Here is a 15,587-nt window from a genome sequence, read left to right on the forward strand (position 1 = left end):
GAAACAAAAAATAAAACTGAGTCAAAGATTTAGTTTAAAATAGGAAAAGTATGAAAGCATTGGATAAAAGAGGTTATTTCCCATAACATCAGTGTTGAAGTCTAAGTATTATACCCATCCAAAACCTGTGATACGCTGACAAATCTGGCTATAGAAAAACAAAACATTTCTCACTTTTCACTCAAAAAGACAAATCAGAGAATATACGCTATCAAAATGCTGTCATACTCAACATATTACAGCAAATAAAAGTTGACTCAGTCACATGGAAAAAATGCAGCCCTGGCTCTTTAAACAGGAAAACTTGCTCAACCTTTGATTCCTTACAAGAGAAATGCAATTAAAACAATAAGAAACCATTTTTAACCTATCAGGTGAGTAAAAAGGATCCCCAAATTTTGACAACAATCTCTTCAGAAAGGATAAGGAAACAGGCACTCTGCTATGGTGTCACTGGGAGTGTAGACAGACACACTACAAAGAAGCAAAATCACCAATATTTACAACTGTAAGTACGAACAAATTTCTTTTCCTTGCTATCAAGCACATTAGTGATACAAATAATGAAATCTGAGTAAGACCTGTGGACTGGATCCATGTTAACACCCTGATGTTGGGCAGCCCTGGTGGCTCAGCGGGTTTAGCGCTGCCTTCAGTCCAGGGCGTGATCCCGGAGACCAGGGATTGAGTCCCACATCAGGTTCCCTGCATGGAGCCTGCTTCTCCCTCTGCCTGTGTCTCTGCATCTCTATAACACCCTGATGTTGACATCTGTTCAATGATTATCTAGGACAGTATATCTTGGCCTTAGGAAATATACACTCAAGTATTTAGAGCCAAAGGGATATTACACAAATTTATATTTATTATTGTTTGTATTAGCAAGAGATTGCAAATGACCTAATTAATTATATATCCATAAAATGGAACAATCTCTAGACATTTTGTAAAACATCAGGTGGAAAAAAGTCAACTACAAAAAAGATATATAAATATATACAGTATCCCCCCATTCCTATTTCTGCTATAGAAAAACAAAACATTTCTCCTTTTTCACTCAAAAAGACAAATCAGAGGAGAATATAGGCTATCAAAACAATCTAATACATACAAAAAACAATCTAATATATAATATATAATATGCCCTTGCTTGTTTAAAAGATAGAGAACCCCGGTGGCGGTGGCTGCCCTGGAGTGGGGAGTGGAGGAGCGTGTGAAGGACAAGCATGAACAGAGGACTTTTCATCATACATTATTTTAGATCTTTTGAAATACGTGGCATGACAAGTTTCATCTATTTAAAAAAATAATTTTAAAACATACGTAATTTTATTTTTTAAATAATTTTTAAAAACATCATATTTCTTTGAGCAGTCAGTTATCACATGTCAGGCACTATCCTACACAGCTTACGTGGATTTTCTCATTTGGTTCTCTCCCATTTATTCTGTCATTGCCCCATTTTTAAGATGATAAAGCGGACATTTTAAGTTTTATTTTATTTTATTTTTAAGTAATCTCTACACCCAAACAAGGTGCTGGAACTCACAACCCTGAGATCAAGAGTCACACACTCCACCTCCTGAGCTGGCCAGGCGCCCCTAAAGATGACATCTTGAAGGTTAGCTAACTTGCCCAAGGTCAGCTGCCAGTCAATGGCACAGTCAAGGTACATATTCTAGAGTCTGTAATTCTAGAGTCTGAGTGCCATTTTCTCAGAAAAGTCTGTCCTCCCAGCTTTACCTCAAGGAGAGCATTCACTATGTGCCAAGTACTACTGAAGGCATGCTCCTGCCTTGGAAGGGACTTAGCTGTGGCAACAAAACCATGCACCTGAGGCAGGGCATCAGTGATGCTGAGATGGCAGCCTTGCTCGTGCACAGGGCAAGCAGAGACGATGCAGGTTCAGCTCATGGGGACAGGAACACTTGGAAACATCTGCATCCCAGGGGCACCTGGCCGGGTCAGCTGGAAGAGCCCACAACTCTCAACCTCAGGGTTGTGAGTTTGAGCCCCACCTTGGTGGTAGAGATTACATACATACATACATAAAATCAAAAAAAATAAGTCTGCACTTGAAAGATAGCAGGACTTGGACTGAAGTACTTTTACGAGGCAGAGAAGCAGCAAAAGCCGGATATGAAGTTCTGGAAACAAAGTTCACAACGGCCAGAGTGTGAGATGCCAAGTGGGCACCAGCAAGAGTCAGAGCTTGCGGCAGCAGGTAAGTCGAGGGAAACCTTCAGGCTGTGAGAGGTTCGCAGCAGGTTCGTATCCAAGCGCGTCCTCCTCACTCTTCAGTCAGGTTCCACACAAGAGAAGCTACTGGGGACGCAGCCAGCTCCATCTTAGGCACCAGCTGTGGCCACGGTGGAGGACGAGAGTGATGAGGGGACAGGGACCTGGGCACTGCAGGTGGGAGGCAAGGGTGAGTGATGCTGGACTCGGAGCACTCCAAGCTCAGCAACAGGGACAGACAGACAGACAGACTCTTCTAGGGCGAAATCCAAGTGCTGGCTCCACACAGGCCACAGCGCCCTTGGCTCATCTCCAGCAGTTAAAGATCGCCCCAGAGGCCGCGGGCCTGCAGGAGCTGCAGCCCAGGGATGTGCAGTGAGCAGCAGAACATCAAGTTAGATACAAATACTGAGACCTGACTAGTGCTCAGCAGCAGCTAATCAGGGAGACATCCATGGCTCAGGATTCAAGTTCAGGTGCTGAATCTGCAAACAGGGAAGAGTCTTCCCTTACTTTCTGTCACCGAATATTTCACTAAATGGCCCAGGTTGGGTGGTTGTTGCTATTGCTGTTGGCGACCGGGAGTTGGCCTGCACTTCTGAACCCTCAAGGCCATGGACTCAGCTGGTGGGTCATGGTGTGACTCACACACCCGAGGAGGCTGCAAACGTACCCTAATAAAAGCCCCTGCAGAACAGTGCCTTCCAAACCTGGTGGAGTCGTGGTGCCACATCTTACCAAACCACTCAGAAGTGCCATGTCAGTGCCTGACTATGGCATAGCTTACCCTCAAAGCTGGTGATGGGGTCTACAAGCAGCCGGCTAAGCCATATGCCCACGGGACTTCTACAGGAAGAGCCATGAGCCCACTTATTTGAAACTATACACAAACATAAAAAAAATAAAAAATAAAAAAAATAATAAAAAAAAAGAAAGAAAGAAACTATACACAAACAAACAGACTCTAATGCACAGAGTAGAAATGTTGTGTCAAGTACTACAGTCTATCGGGCTTTTCGGCATTGATCAAGAGCATGATGTTAACTTCCTAGCTAGATTCCCTAAGCCAGAAATGGAATGGGGTGTCATGGGTAGCTGGCTGGACTAAATTAAGAATGTTGAGATCAAGGATGCTCAAGAGGCAACACTGGGTACTGAAACCAGGAGTGCTACTGTCATCGTGTCATAGCTCCTAACTCATGAGGGTGATGACATCTCCTCTAACATTATTAGGATTTTTATGATTACTTCATATTTTGAAACTGCCTATAATGCTGTCAGGGTAGCAAAAGCTGCTGGGTCTTATGAAAAACTGACTCGTGCTGAAGAGCATGAGTCTGGAAATGAGGGTGAAGATGGCACTACGTTTGTAAAGAATACAGAACAGCCAACGTCATTGTTGGGCATGGTCACGTTTCCCCAGAGCTACTGCTAGCTTCTGAAGCTGAGCCTCAGTCTGAAGCTGAAAATGGGTGGGCTCTATGCTGTATGGATGCGGAGTTGGCAATACGACTGACTGCTCAATAGGTCGCCAGAAGCTCTTCCAGCATCTCACAGTGCTCCCTCCTCAGATGGTGTTTCAAGAGCCAGCGCTCAGCAGAATAGGACCGGAGCTTTGGAAACGTCAGAGTTAGTTCTTCTCAGAGTAGATCCCAGTTCTTCAAACTGTTGCTAGACAGATGTCTTTGCTGTTGATCCCAACGCATCTTCCATGGATCATGAGCATCTGCGGCCTTCGGGTGCCAAAGGACAGAGCAGAACTGCTTACCTGCTTCCAAAATTTGTCAAAACTCTCCACATAAAGGAATCTTTTCATTGAGAATCATCTAAATATAAGACTCTTTAGAGCTTTCACCACCTCAGAATGGTGACCAGTCCTTATTAAGCAGCTATGATCAATTCCTCATTTATGAGATAGCTGGAATGCTGGTTGTTCACAGTGAACGCCCAGCAAAAAGAAAGCAAGCATTCAGGGAGGGATCTCTTAATGTCCATCAATGGAGAAGTTACAAATTCTCTTAGAAAAACTAACGTGACCGCTGGATGAAGAAAGGCAAGCATCCCCAGCAGATGGAAGGCACACTATTGGACATGCCCACAGAGCTCTCTGCAACAGAATGAGAAAGAGAAATGTGTCTGTTCCAAAGTTCACCTGGACTGCTGGCAGATACGCTTGCCAGCTCTCACTGTCCCTCACAAAGGGACACTCTCAGGAGAGTTCCCACTTTTCTCCATTCCATGCTTATTTTCCTAGAGAAAGAAGTTTTGTTCATTCCATCTACCTCAGAGCACTCACTCAAAGACTGAAGCAGAAGACTTTAATCAACCAGATTACAGCCAAATGGAAGACACGGGACTCCTTGTTTATACCACATACGGTCGGTGCCTCTGCTTCATGAAATTCTGCAAGGGCTGCTCTGAGGAGAAACAACCAATCTGCTTCAGAGTCCGCCAGTGGGATGAGCCAAGTCAGAGCAAACATGGCACAGAAGACGTTACTGAAACAATATCCAGACCCAACTGCACAGTGGATATGCCCCATCACACTCTCAAAGCTGGTACACCTCCAGGGAAGCAGAGACAGATTTGTGGGGCTCACTGATTCTGTTCCCCAGCACAGTGCCCCGGTGTGTCTCCCAACACCATCAGGGTGAGCCTCTGACCCTGGCAGATGCACACAGCAGAAGCCTCACCTGCGTGTGCAGTGACCCTGGACACAATCACTCTGGGAGGGAACCCTCAGTGCTGGGTCTTCAGCAAGAACATCTACCCTCCTAAGTAGCTCCAGAAATAATTCAGAAGTTTTGGTAAGAGCTCCAGAAGCCTGATGCTAAAGTTCTTAAAAATGACTCAAAGGTGTCCCTCCAGAGAGCAAAGTCCTAACGGCAGCTCTCCCTATGCCCACTTCATTGCTGGGAGCTCCAGCGAGTGATTTATAAAGAAGAAATGTTTCTGTGTCATTCACACTGATCTTTTTAACACTGCTGTGAGCTTACTGCAAAATATGCATTATGATTTCTCTGTAAAGTGGGTGTGATTCTCCCCAAAGACAGCTAAGTGACAACTAGGGAAGTTGCTTTACATGCCAACTCAAATTGTTGCATATAAAAATACTTGAAAGTATGAAGCAAATACAATAATCAGAAGTAATTTTTTTTCTAGATAGCAATTATATTTAAGTTGTTTTAACATCAATGTACACTCTATAAAAGAGAATGGTTTTATAAATTAACTGATTTAAAAGTAAATGCTGGTGTTATCCATTTTTTTAATAAAGAAGTATATATTATTAGGTGAAGTCGAAAAAATATCACTAGCCAAGAAATTTAAAATTGTGCCATAAAGAAAAAACAGAGGGGAAGAAAGAGACAGAGGGAGACAGAAGGGGAAGAGAGAAACCAGAGTAACATGGAAGCCCTGGTAGAAGACATGGTTTGCTTTCCATTAATCAATTACTATGATTTATCGCCTCAGAGATTAAAGTAGAAAAACATGTGATCATACCAATAGAGAAAAAAGGGCATTTGATAATATTTAACATAAGATAGGGGGGAAAAAACCATCTTAGAAAACCAAATACAGAAGACAGCCTCTCAAATCTGAAAGGTCCAATGACAACATTTGTAAAAAGATAAATTCAACTGTGAAACATTAAAACCATCCCCTTTAAAAGTCAGGATGGGGGGCCTTTGGCCCAGGGCATAATCCTGGAGTCCCAGGATCGAGTTCCACATCGGGCTCTCTGCAGGAGCCTGCTTCTTTCTCTCTCTGCCTGTGTCTCTGCCCCCCCCACCCCCGCTCATGAAAAAAAAAAAAAAAAAAGGGCAGGATGGAAGAGGAGCACTCTCCATACTTCTATACAACCCTATGGCAGAAGTCCAAGCCAATATACCAAGAAGAGGAAAACTGCCATTATTCATACACAATATAGTATCTACATGAAAAACTCAAAATAATTTCCAGACAAACTGCTACAATTAACAATAGAAGTTGACTGGTTGCTGGATTCATGATTAATATATAAAAGAAAATTTAATGCTAGAACGCTGTTTTTTTTTTTAAGATTTTATTTATTTATTCATGAGACACACAGAGAAAGGGCGGGGGGGCAGAGACACAGGCAGAGGGAGAAGCAGGCTCCATTGCAGGGAGCCTGATGTGGGAATCGATCCTGGGACTCCAGGACCATGCCCTGGGTCGAAGGCAGACGCTAAACCACTGGGCCACTCAGGGATCCCCATAGATAGTTTCAAAATTATTTTTAATATAGAAAAATAAGTGAGCAGAAACTGTTACTACGATCCTCGGAGCAGAATGCTCTCCTGCCTCACCTGACTCTCACTGATCCCTGTGGGCTTCACTCCATTTCAATGAGGACTTGGTTCTCATCCCTCCAACTCAGTCAAGCTTTTACTTTCTCACTGTGGCCCGCTGATTTCTCCCATCTCTAAACACAGAGCACATCTTTAACCAACAATCTGCCTCTGTGACCTAGAAACTGTTGTTTCTGCTGTGCATTGCCCATGCACCCACTGTGCACTGCATCACGGACACCTCAGACCTAACTGTCCTTCCCAGTACACCTCATGCTATGCTGTGTTCTATGTTCTATGTCACAGGCACTCAGCTCAAAGCCAGCTTACCATTTAAAAAAAGTAAAGGTCTTAAGATAATATTTATATCTAATTATAAATGACAACTCAAAACAGAACCTAAACAAAACCTCATAAACTCTGAAAATTGTACACAAATGAGATAAATCATGAGATTTTCAACTAAATTCAACCATGCCCAAATAAATGAGTCTTTTTAAAGTTCTCTATCCTGTATTATATAAAAAGCAGAAAGTAATTCAAGAAAGTAATTCATTTATCTGAACTATGAATAAAAAAAATCCTCTTTATTCACAACATAGATCCTCTAAAGGGAAAGAAAAGCATCAATAAAAAGAAAATATCAATCTTTTGAGTTATTCAAAGCAGATATAAAAATCCAAACATGTGCATGCATGTTGTTTTTAGAAAAGAACAACAGCTGCAAAAGTTCCTACCTAGAATGAATTTATACTTAACTCTCTGTCAATGATTCGAGTCATAATTTATCAGAGCTGCATGGACTTGCAGGTTACAAGCAGCAGAAAAAAAAGCAGGAGGAGGGCTGTACAGAGAACTGGAACCCACATGCAAGGGGTAACACAGTAATTTTGAGGTTGAGAACTAAAGCCCCCAGCATCCTGGAGCCCGTGCCCCAAGCCGGCTGCCAGGACACCAGCCTATCACGGCACAGAGTAGGAGTCAAATTCATGACTCAGTCGTCAGGAAGAGGCTAAGGTTTCCGGATCACACTCTGGTCCAAGAAGGTAAAATCTCTGTGGCCTTGAGAAAGATCTCCACCCAGAAGAGTTCTGCCCCTGTCATCCTTAGAGGAGTAAGTTACCTGCTTTCCAAACACCTTTTATCATGATTTCCAGAGAGCCAATGTCTGACCACAATAAATATCAAACTTTGTGAACTTTTAATAATAATTTATATGTCAAGTTTTATGATAAACATAAAAGCGCTTGCTAAATTTTTAATCAATATATAAAATACCTCTTAAAATAACAAAACAAATTCTACTAAAAACATTCTCACAGTGATGCCTGGGTGGCTCAGCAGTTGAGCATCTGCCTTTGGCTTGGGGTATGATACCGGGGTCCTGGGATAGAGTCTCATATTGGGCTCCCCACAGGAAGCCTGCTTCTCCCTCTGGCTGTGTCTATGCGTCTCTCTGTGTGTCTCTCATGACTAAATAAAATCTTTAAAAAAAAAAAATTCTCACAGAACTACACAGACAGCTTCAGTTGGCAGAGTGTGTACAACCTGGACATGTGATCCAGGCTAATTTGAAGCTGCTAAGAAGAGGTGATGCTCATGGTCTCCTCGGGGTGCCAAACGGCACTCAACTCCCCCTGCACGGCGAGTTCCAGAAACAGTCACTACAGTAAACGTGTCCTGCTCCCTGAGAAGTTTCAACCAAAGAAATACCTTTCTATGGAAGCATGTCCCCAGTGATTCTTGCACAATATGTGAGGGATCAACTAAAAAAAAAAAAAAAAAAAAAATGTTGGCTCTAACTCGTACTAAGGATCACGTTTAATCTAAAATTCAGTAGAACTAGGTAAACTTGCTCAGTCATCTACGTGTGTGTTTATTCAGACACTTCACAAATTAGCCAACATGATCTCTGTGAACCCCACAGCAGACTGGTCCATATTCGAGTCATGTGCATGCTTCGCGGAAATCCTGTCCTGCCACCAGCTGAGGCTTGGGGATGCAGAGTGTCCTCCTCCAGTCCTGGAGCCATTCCCTCTCGGGGTCCCCTGGGAGAGCACCTGCCAAGGTCTGAGTGCCGTCTGAGGTACTACGGCAGCCAGCACCCACCCACAGGAGGTTCTACAGGTGGCACATGTCCACCCTTTATCAGGTGCACAGGAAAAAATGCAAGGTCACTTATTCCAAGAAGATTTCGCACAGCGAATAAAAAATGCGTGGAAATGGTGCTTTCCCCCCCTTCTTTCCTCCTTGGACACCAGGAATCCCTGGATGATAAAGTGTTTCAATTCCATCATCCTAGTTTTCACTTGGGGACAAGGGGGGGCAGATCAAGGGAAAGAGAAGAGCTACCACATTCTGTGGGTTCACACGACAGCCCACCACATGCCAACACTGAGAAGACCTGCTCAGAGGGAAGCCCTGCTCAGTGCTCCCAGAGCTGAGTGTTCACTGCTCTGCCTACAAGAGAGGGCTCGCTCCCCAAGACACCATGAGGGTCCCTAAGGAAACACATCTAGGGGACCACTCTCGCCCACAGGCTGGAAACCCCTTGCATGGAGGAGGACATAGCCACGGCCGCCCCCGAGCAAGAGTCATCGTGAAGCCCACAGGTGCTCAGGGGCAAACAGAAGGGGTGTGGCCACCCAGCAGCCCACACAAGGGCCTGGAGGCTCAGAAACATCCTGGGCACTGTGGGCACAGGTAGCAGCAGCATGGTGCTTGGTGGCCTTTGGAGGAGGCTGTGCGGCACAACTGACCGGCTGCCAGAGCTCACAGAGACGGTGGGAGGGAGGCAGGGAAAGAGCACCCGATGCAGACCAGCCTGTGAAAAGGATGGGCCTCGAAACCCGTACTGTTCAGGATCCTCCCTGTGCTATCAGTGTGCACCCCGAAGTCCAGGGTGGGGGCAGGTTGTGGGGAGGGCAGCAGCCAGAACACTGGGGAGCTGGAGTTGCAGGGACATGGGGGAAACGGCCGAGGGTCCAGCCCAGAGCTGCGCTCACAAGTCTGGCGGCGGCACTGTGGGAAGGGGAGGGCCAGACATGGTCAGCACACAGCTGCAGGGAGCAGCAAAGACGATCCAGGAACAAGCCCGAGGGACTGTCAGGAGAAGACAGCAATCACAGGGAAAGATGTTACAAATGTCATGGTTTCTAATTTTAAATATAAAACAAATAGTTCGATACTATCAGAACATTCAGCAAACATACCTCCTTCAAAAAAAAAAAAAAATAGGCGTATCAACATGCCCTCCAAAACACGCAAACCTTAAAGCATATTAAAATTACCAGGCAGAAATGGTGACTTCTTCTTTATAATTTTTTTTTCTTTTTTATCCAACTTCTCTGGGCTTTCTTGTTCTTTTTCCTGCTCTGCATCTGTGGGGTGGGTCTGTTCACTCGCAGTGTGAGGAGCATCTGGATTTTGGCTCTGCGCAGAGGACGTCCTGGCGTGGCTGGTGTCGTGAGCGTGTGCTGCAGCTGGAATTGAAGACAGCCCACTGTTTTCTAAGGCTTGCTGAGACAGAACAGAACTAACAGGTTAGGAGGTGGGAGGCCCAAATCTGCCTGCCAAAATCAATTACAAAGATGCAATAAGGCTTTACCCAGAGTTCTAACTCCACCCTACCAGCAATGTGAAAACCTGCACTGCCAACAGTCACTTATAAGACAGACTTGCAACTCCTTGAAGCTAAAATGTCCCTTCTGATAACTGACATCTCACCTCCACAAAATACGGAATGGTAAATCAAAACAAATTGGAATTAATTATTTTGACATCTAGAAATTTTACTTCAGACTACTTTGCCTAACTCTAAACAGATCTGGGTTTAAGTTAAATGGGTTTTAAGTTATAGTAAGTTTGCCCTTAAGACCTCGGCTGCCATGCTCTCTTCCTCCCAACTCATCCCCCCAATAGTACAGACAGGACACAGGTTAGTTTTTATAACTGGTAACTAAATAGGAAGGATAAGGCAGGCCAGCTCTGTTTGCAAACAAAGGATCTGAGGATAAAGCTGGGCTGGCGGAGAAAAATTAGAAAAGCGTGCTTTGCCCCACTGCCTTCTTCTCTCCCACGTGGGCATGGACCATCCACACGCTGATAAGAGAGGTGGAACTGACTCTCTCCAATAGTTACACAGGATATAGGAAAGTTCTGAAAAACCTATTCTTCTCAAGTAAATCACTTACAGAGAAAACTAAGTTTATAACTTTTGCTAAATTTACAGATTAACCATTTAGAACTCTGCACTGTCCGTAAACACGTCCTGTGTTCCGACAGGATGCTTTAAGTTAGGACACATATTTAATGATGATTCCCCTTTGACAAGACCTGACGATTTATTTTTCGGTCTCGGACAAGCACGGACAAGAGCACGAATGTGCACCTCACCTGCAAAATATCCTGGTTGATGCCCACCGTGATGCTGAGCTGCTGGCCGGGCTGCGGGGGCTGGCTGGACTCTGCCGGCCCCGGCTCCGAGAGCTCCAGGAGCTGCTGGATGACGTCGGTCACGGCCTGTGAATTCTGCTGGCTTGATGCGGACGTGACGTGGACTTCCGTCTGCTGGAGAGGTAACGTCTGGAACAGTGTGGCCTGAAACACAGCAGCAGCATCATTGAAAATGTCAGAAGTATATTCATTTGTACTTCAATTTGAAAAAAAAAAAAAAGAAAGACAGGAAGAGGCACATCTTCCTTATGAGTATTAAAATCTAACAATATCCCAATCATAAATTTTAAATAAAATGCCTCATTGATTTTTCCATTAGGCATAATCAGGCCCTTGAAGGAACATGCTGAACAAACTGTCGCACTACTTGTTCCAAGGATTCATTAAGTGGCAGCAGAGGCGATCAGCTCAAGGTGAGGGTTTGAGTTCACAGGCCTCACCTTCGTGCCTTGCCCAGTAAAACACAGAAGCAAAAGGGTTACAAAATAAAGAAAATAAGAGAGAAACCACTGTGGCCAAAATAATTCAGGAGATTTCTGAAAGAGGGGCACTGGAGGCAGAAGCGCTCAGGAAAGCCACAGCCACAAAGAGCCAAGGAGAGAGCCGCTCTGACTCCCCAGGAACTCAGGAGTCTGAAATGCCACATGGAAGAGATGGTGGGAGCCAGACACAGCATCCCTCTGATCCATGAAGGTGCACCCGGGGCACAGGGTGGAGTGGACCTAACACACCCTGCAGCCCCAGCCAGGGTGCGGCTCAGGAACTGGGGACACAGTGTGCAGGGGGCAGGGGTATAGACTGGGAGTCCTTTTTTCTCTCTGCCAACCTGAAGCTACTCTAAGAAACAAAGGCTATCAACGACGAAGCTAAAGGTGATGGAAAAATACCTAGGGCTGACCATGAGCCCCTTTCCCCATCCACAGAAGGGATGATGGGCACTTACCCTGAGGCAACAAAAATGGGGGATCACCCCTAGAAGAGATAGAAATGAATTCCTGGGGAGCACCAGGGCACCTTTTGTGACACTTAGTTCCCCAATGGAACAAAAAGTCCCTACGTGCTGCCAACAGGGCCCCCGAGTTTCAGTGTCGGTTCCCGGCCAAGCACAGGTCATGGAGCCCTGGGCATGCCCCTGCTCCATCTGTGCACGATCGGCTCCCACATGGGCAGCCAGCTGCCCAGAGTCACAAGCCCTACAGAGCAGGGAGGATGCCGGGAGGCCCGAAGCAGATCACGTGAGGCACAGAAGAGAACTTTGAAAAAGGAAACACTAATTAGGTGTCAGGAGAAAGTGCACCAAACCAGCAAAGAAAGAAGCAATCAGATCACAAAGGAAGAGTCCTTAAAAGTTAGAAGTATTAGCAGCTTCAAAAAAATTCAATGGAAGTTTCATAAGACAGAGTAGAGGAAAACCCTCAAAAGTGGAACAAGAATCAGAAACTGTGAGAGGCAGAATAGGACAGGGAGCACCAGCCACAGGGAGCACCGGCCACAGGGCTGCCCAGGGCTGTCCAGGGCTTCCCAGACCAGTGCCTGAGAGAGTGCCCTTGCACGCTCGGACTCGGGAAAAAGGTAGGGCAGACTCCAGGTTTCCAAAGCCTTTTACGTTTTTAATGAAAATAGAAAATTTTAAGATGACCTAGATTATTCCAGGCGATTAACCATAGCTACATACTTGATTTGCATAATTGCCAAAGAAAATGGTAAAAACGCTAATATTTGATTGATTTACACTTTGAAAATCTTATTTAAAAAACAGTCCCAAATAGGGGGGCAGCCTGGGTGGCTCAGCAGTTTAGTGCCGCCTTCAGCCCAGGGCATGATCCTGGTGACCCGGGATCGAGTCCCACGTCAAGCTCCCTGCATAGAGCCTGCTTCTCCCTCTGCCTGTGTCTCTGCCTCTCTCTGTGTATGTCCCTCATGAATAAATAAATAAAATCTTTAAAAGAAAAAAAAAGACTGTCCAAAATAGGACTTTAAGACTTCACAGGCAACACCCTTTTTGAACTCGGCCACAGTAACTTCTTGCAAGATACATCCAGGAAGGCAAAAGAAACAAAAGCAAAAATGAACTACTGGGACTTCATCAAGATAAGAAGCTTTTGCACAGCAAAGGATACAGTCAACAAAACTAAAAGACAACCTACAGAATGGGAGAAGATATTTGCAAAAGATGTATCAGATAAAGGGCTAGTTTTCAAGATCTATAAAGAACTTATTCAACTCAACACCAAAGAAACAAAAATTCAATCGTGAAATGGGCAAAAGACATGAACAGAAATCTCACAGAGGAAGACATAGACATGGCCAACATGCACATGAGAAAATGCTCTGCGTCACTTGCCATCAGGGAAATACAAATCAAAACCACAATGAGATACCACCTCACACCAGTGAGAATGGGGAAAATTAACAAGGCAGGAAACCACAAATGTTGGAGAGGATGCGGAGAAAGGGGAACCCTCTTACACTGTTGGTGGGAATGTGAACTGGTGCAGCCACTCTGGAAAACTGTGTGGAGGTTCCTCAAAGAGTTAAAAACAGACCTGCCCTACGACTCAGCAATTGCACTGTTTGGGGATTTACCCCAAAGATACAGATGCAATGAAACGCCGGGACACCTGCACCCCGATGTTTCTAGCAGCAATGTCCACAATAGCCAAACTGTGGAAGGAGCCTCGGTGTCCATCGAAAGATGAATGGATAAAGAAGATGTGGTCTATGTATACAATGGAATATTACTCAGCCATTAGAAATGACAAATACCCACCATTTGCTTCAACGTGGATGGAACTGGAGGGTATTATGCTGAGTGAAATAAGTCAATCGGAGAAGGACAAACATTATATGGTCTCATTCATTTGGGGAATATAAATAATAGTGAAAGGGAATAGAAGGGATGGGAGAAGAAATGGGTAGGAAATATCAGAAAGGGAGACAGAACATAAAGACTCCTAACTCTGGGAAACGAACTAGGGGTGGTGAAGGGGAGGAGGGCAGGGGGTGGGGGTGAATGGGTGACGGGCATCCCCCAGGGGGATGAGGACTGGGTGTTATTCTGTATGTTGGCAAATTGAACACCAATAAAACATAAATTTATAAAAAAAAAAAAGACTTCATTATTAGACTTTAATCATTCTCCAGTTTTAGAACTTATTTATGAAAGGCTCACTAGTCAGGAGTAAGGCAAGGAATCATGTCAAGCTCCCAATATTGTGAGAAAAGACAACAAAACACAAACCGTAAATGCAAACCTAATGCTTAGGAAGTAAACCCTAACAAATTTCCATGCTGGCAGGTGCTGACAACACCAGCAAGCTCACAAGGTCCACAGATGCACCGTCCACAGCGGTGGAGACACATCCTCTACACTCAGGCTCGGCTGCTTCCCACCAACAGAGAGGGTAGGAGAGGTAACAGACCGGGGCGGAGCTGGAGACTCTCCCCAGAACCAGAACACAGGCATGCGAGTGTGTGTCGTACACTCTTACATACGTCTCAGAAAACATGATTTAGTTTCCCAAAAGTCTACAGACTCAGGAAAAACTTACCCCTGTCCCATCAGACATGGAGAAATGTTATCTTAAAAGGATCATTGATTCTTAAATGCTCACAGAGGGATAAAAAATATTCAATAGTAATCATCAATAACACTGCAGGAATTACAGTTTCATAAATTAATGATTATATTTTGTGTGATTTTCATTGGTTTCAGATGACAGTCCATAAATAAGGATCATCTGGTAACTAAAGTTTAAAAAGATTGGTTTTCTTTCATTAATTTAAAAATTAAGAAAGTACCCTTACCTCTTTATAAAAAAACTTACATAGCACGAGTGTGGTACTCAATAATATTCTAAATAATATTCCATTTTAAAGGGTCACAATTAAGACAACAGATTTTGGTAAAAGGTTATCTTCCTACCAAGCAGCTTGCCAGACTCACCGTTAACACGTGAGCAGTCTCTGTAGAGCTTGCTGGATTCTGTGGTCCGCCCATGTGCATCTTGCTGATGTGAGTGTTCAGGCTACCTAGACTTTTAAATACACAACTGCATTCTGTACAATTATACGTAGGGCCATTCTTGACCTTCAAAAACAAAAAAGAAAAAACAACTTTTTACCATTAACTATGAGATAAAAATATTTAAATTACAACAAATTGTAACATGCCATTCCATTAAAAATGACAGAAGTAACCTGTTTAACATTACTTTTTCTCTTCAATTGGATAGCTCTAAAATCAATGACCCAATCTTGAATCAACACTGCCAGTGTGAGATTAATCAAAACTTCACAGTCTTTTCTATCAATTACAACAGGTTCAGAAGTAAGAGGACAGACTTTCCAATTATTGTAATTTGGTGAAAATAAGACAGCTGACTTATATTCTCAGTTTCTTCAGTGGTTACGTACAGTGTAAAATAATAAGGTCTACGAAGGTGTAAACGGCACTGTAATAAGCCTTTGGCCGTTCCTACATATATGTTGGGAAGGATGGCCACAGGCTGAAAGTTTTCATTACCAATCCCTATAGTCAACCTGTTACAGCTATGATAAGGCCAACAGTGGTCGCCAGAG

The 15,587-nt window shown here is 44.2% G+C and overlaps 1 protein-coding gene and 1 pseudogene across 7 annotated transcripts in view; one reads left to right on the forward strand and one right to left on the reverse strand.

Moving 5' to 3' along the window:
- ZNF236 (zinc finger protein 236) overlaps nt 1-15,587 on the reverse strand; it is a 104,113-nt gene that overhangs the window by 60,238 nt on the left and 28,288 nt on the right. For all 7 annotated transcript variants that reach the window (XM_072819412.1, XM_072819433.1, XM_072819443.1 and 4 more), the window contains 3 exons: nt 14,953-15,096; nt 10,947-11,150; nt 9,842-10,070 (listed from right to left, as the gene is read on the reverse strand). In XM_072819412.1, coding sequence (XP_072675513.1) covers nt 9,842-10,070; nt 10,947-11,150; nt 14,953-15,096 — 577 coding nt within the window. The remainder of the gene's footprint in view (nt 1-9,841; nt 10,071-10,946; nt 11,151-14,952; nt 15,097-15,587) is intronic.
- Nucleotides 2,140-4,545, forward strand: LOC140625900 (exportin-T-like; annotated as a pseudogene).

Source organism: Canis lupus, chromosome 1 (assembly GCF_048164855.1).
Source record: "Canis lupus baileyi chromosome 1, mCanLup2.hap1, whole genome shotgun sequence".
NCBI classification, from domain to species: domain Eukaryota; kingdom Metazoa; phylum Chordata; class Mammalia; order Carnivora; family Canidae; genus Canis; species Canis lupus.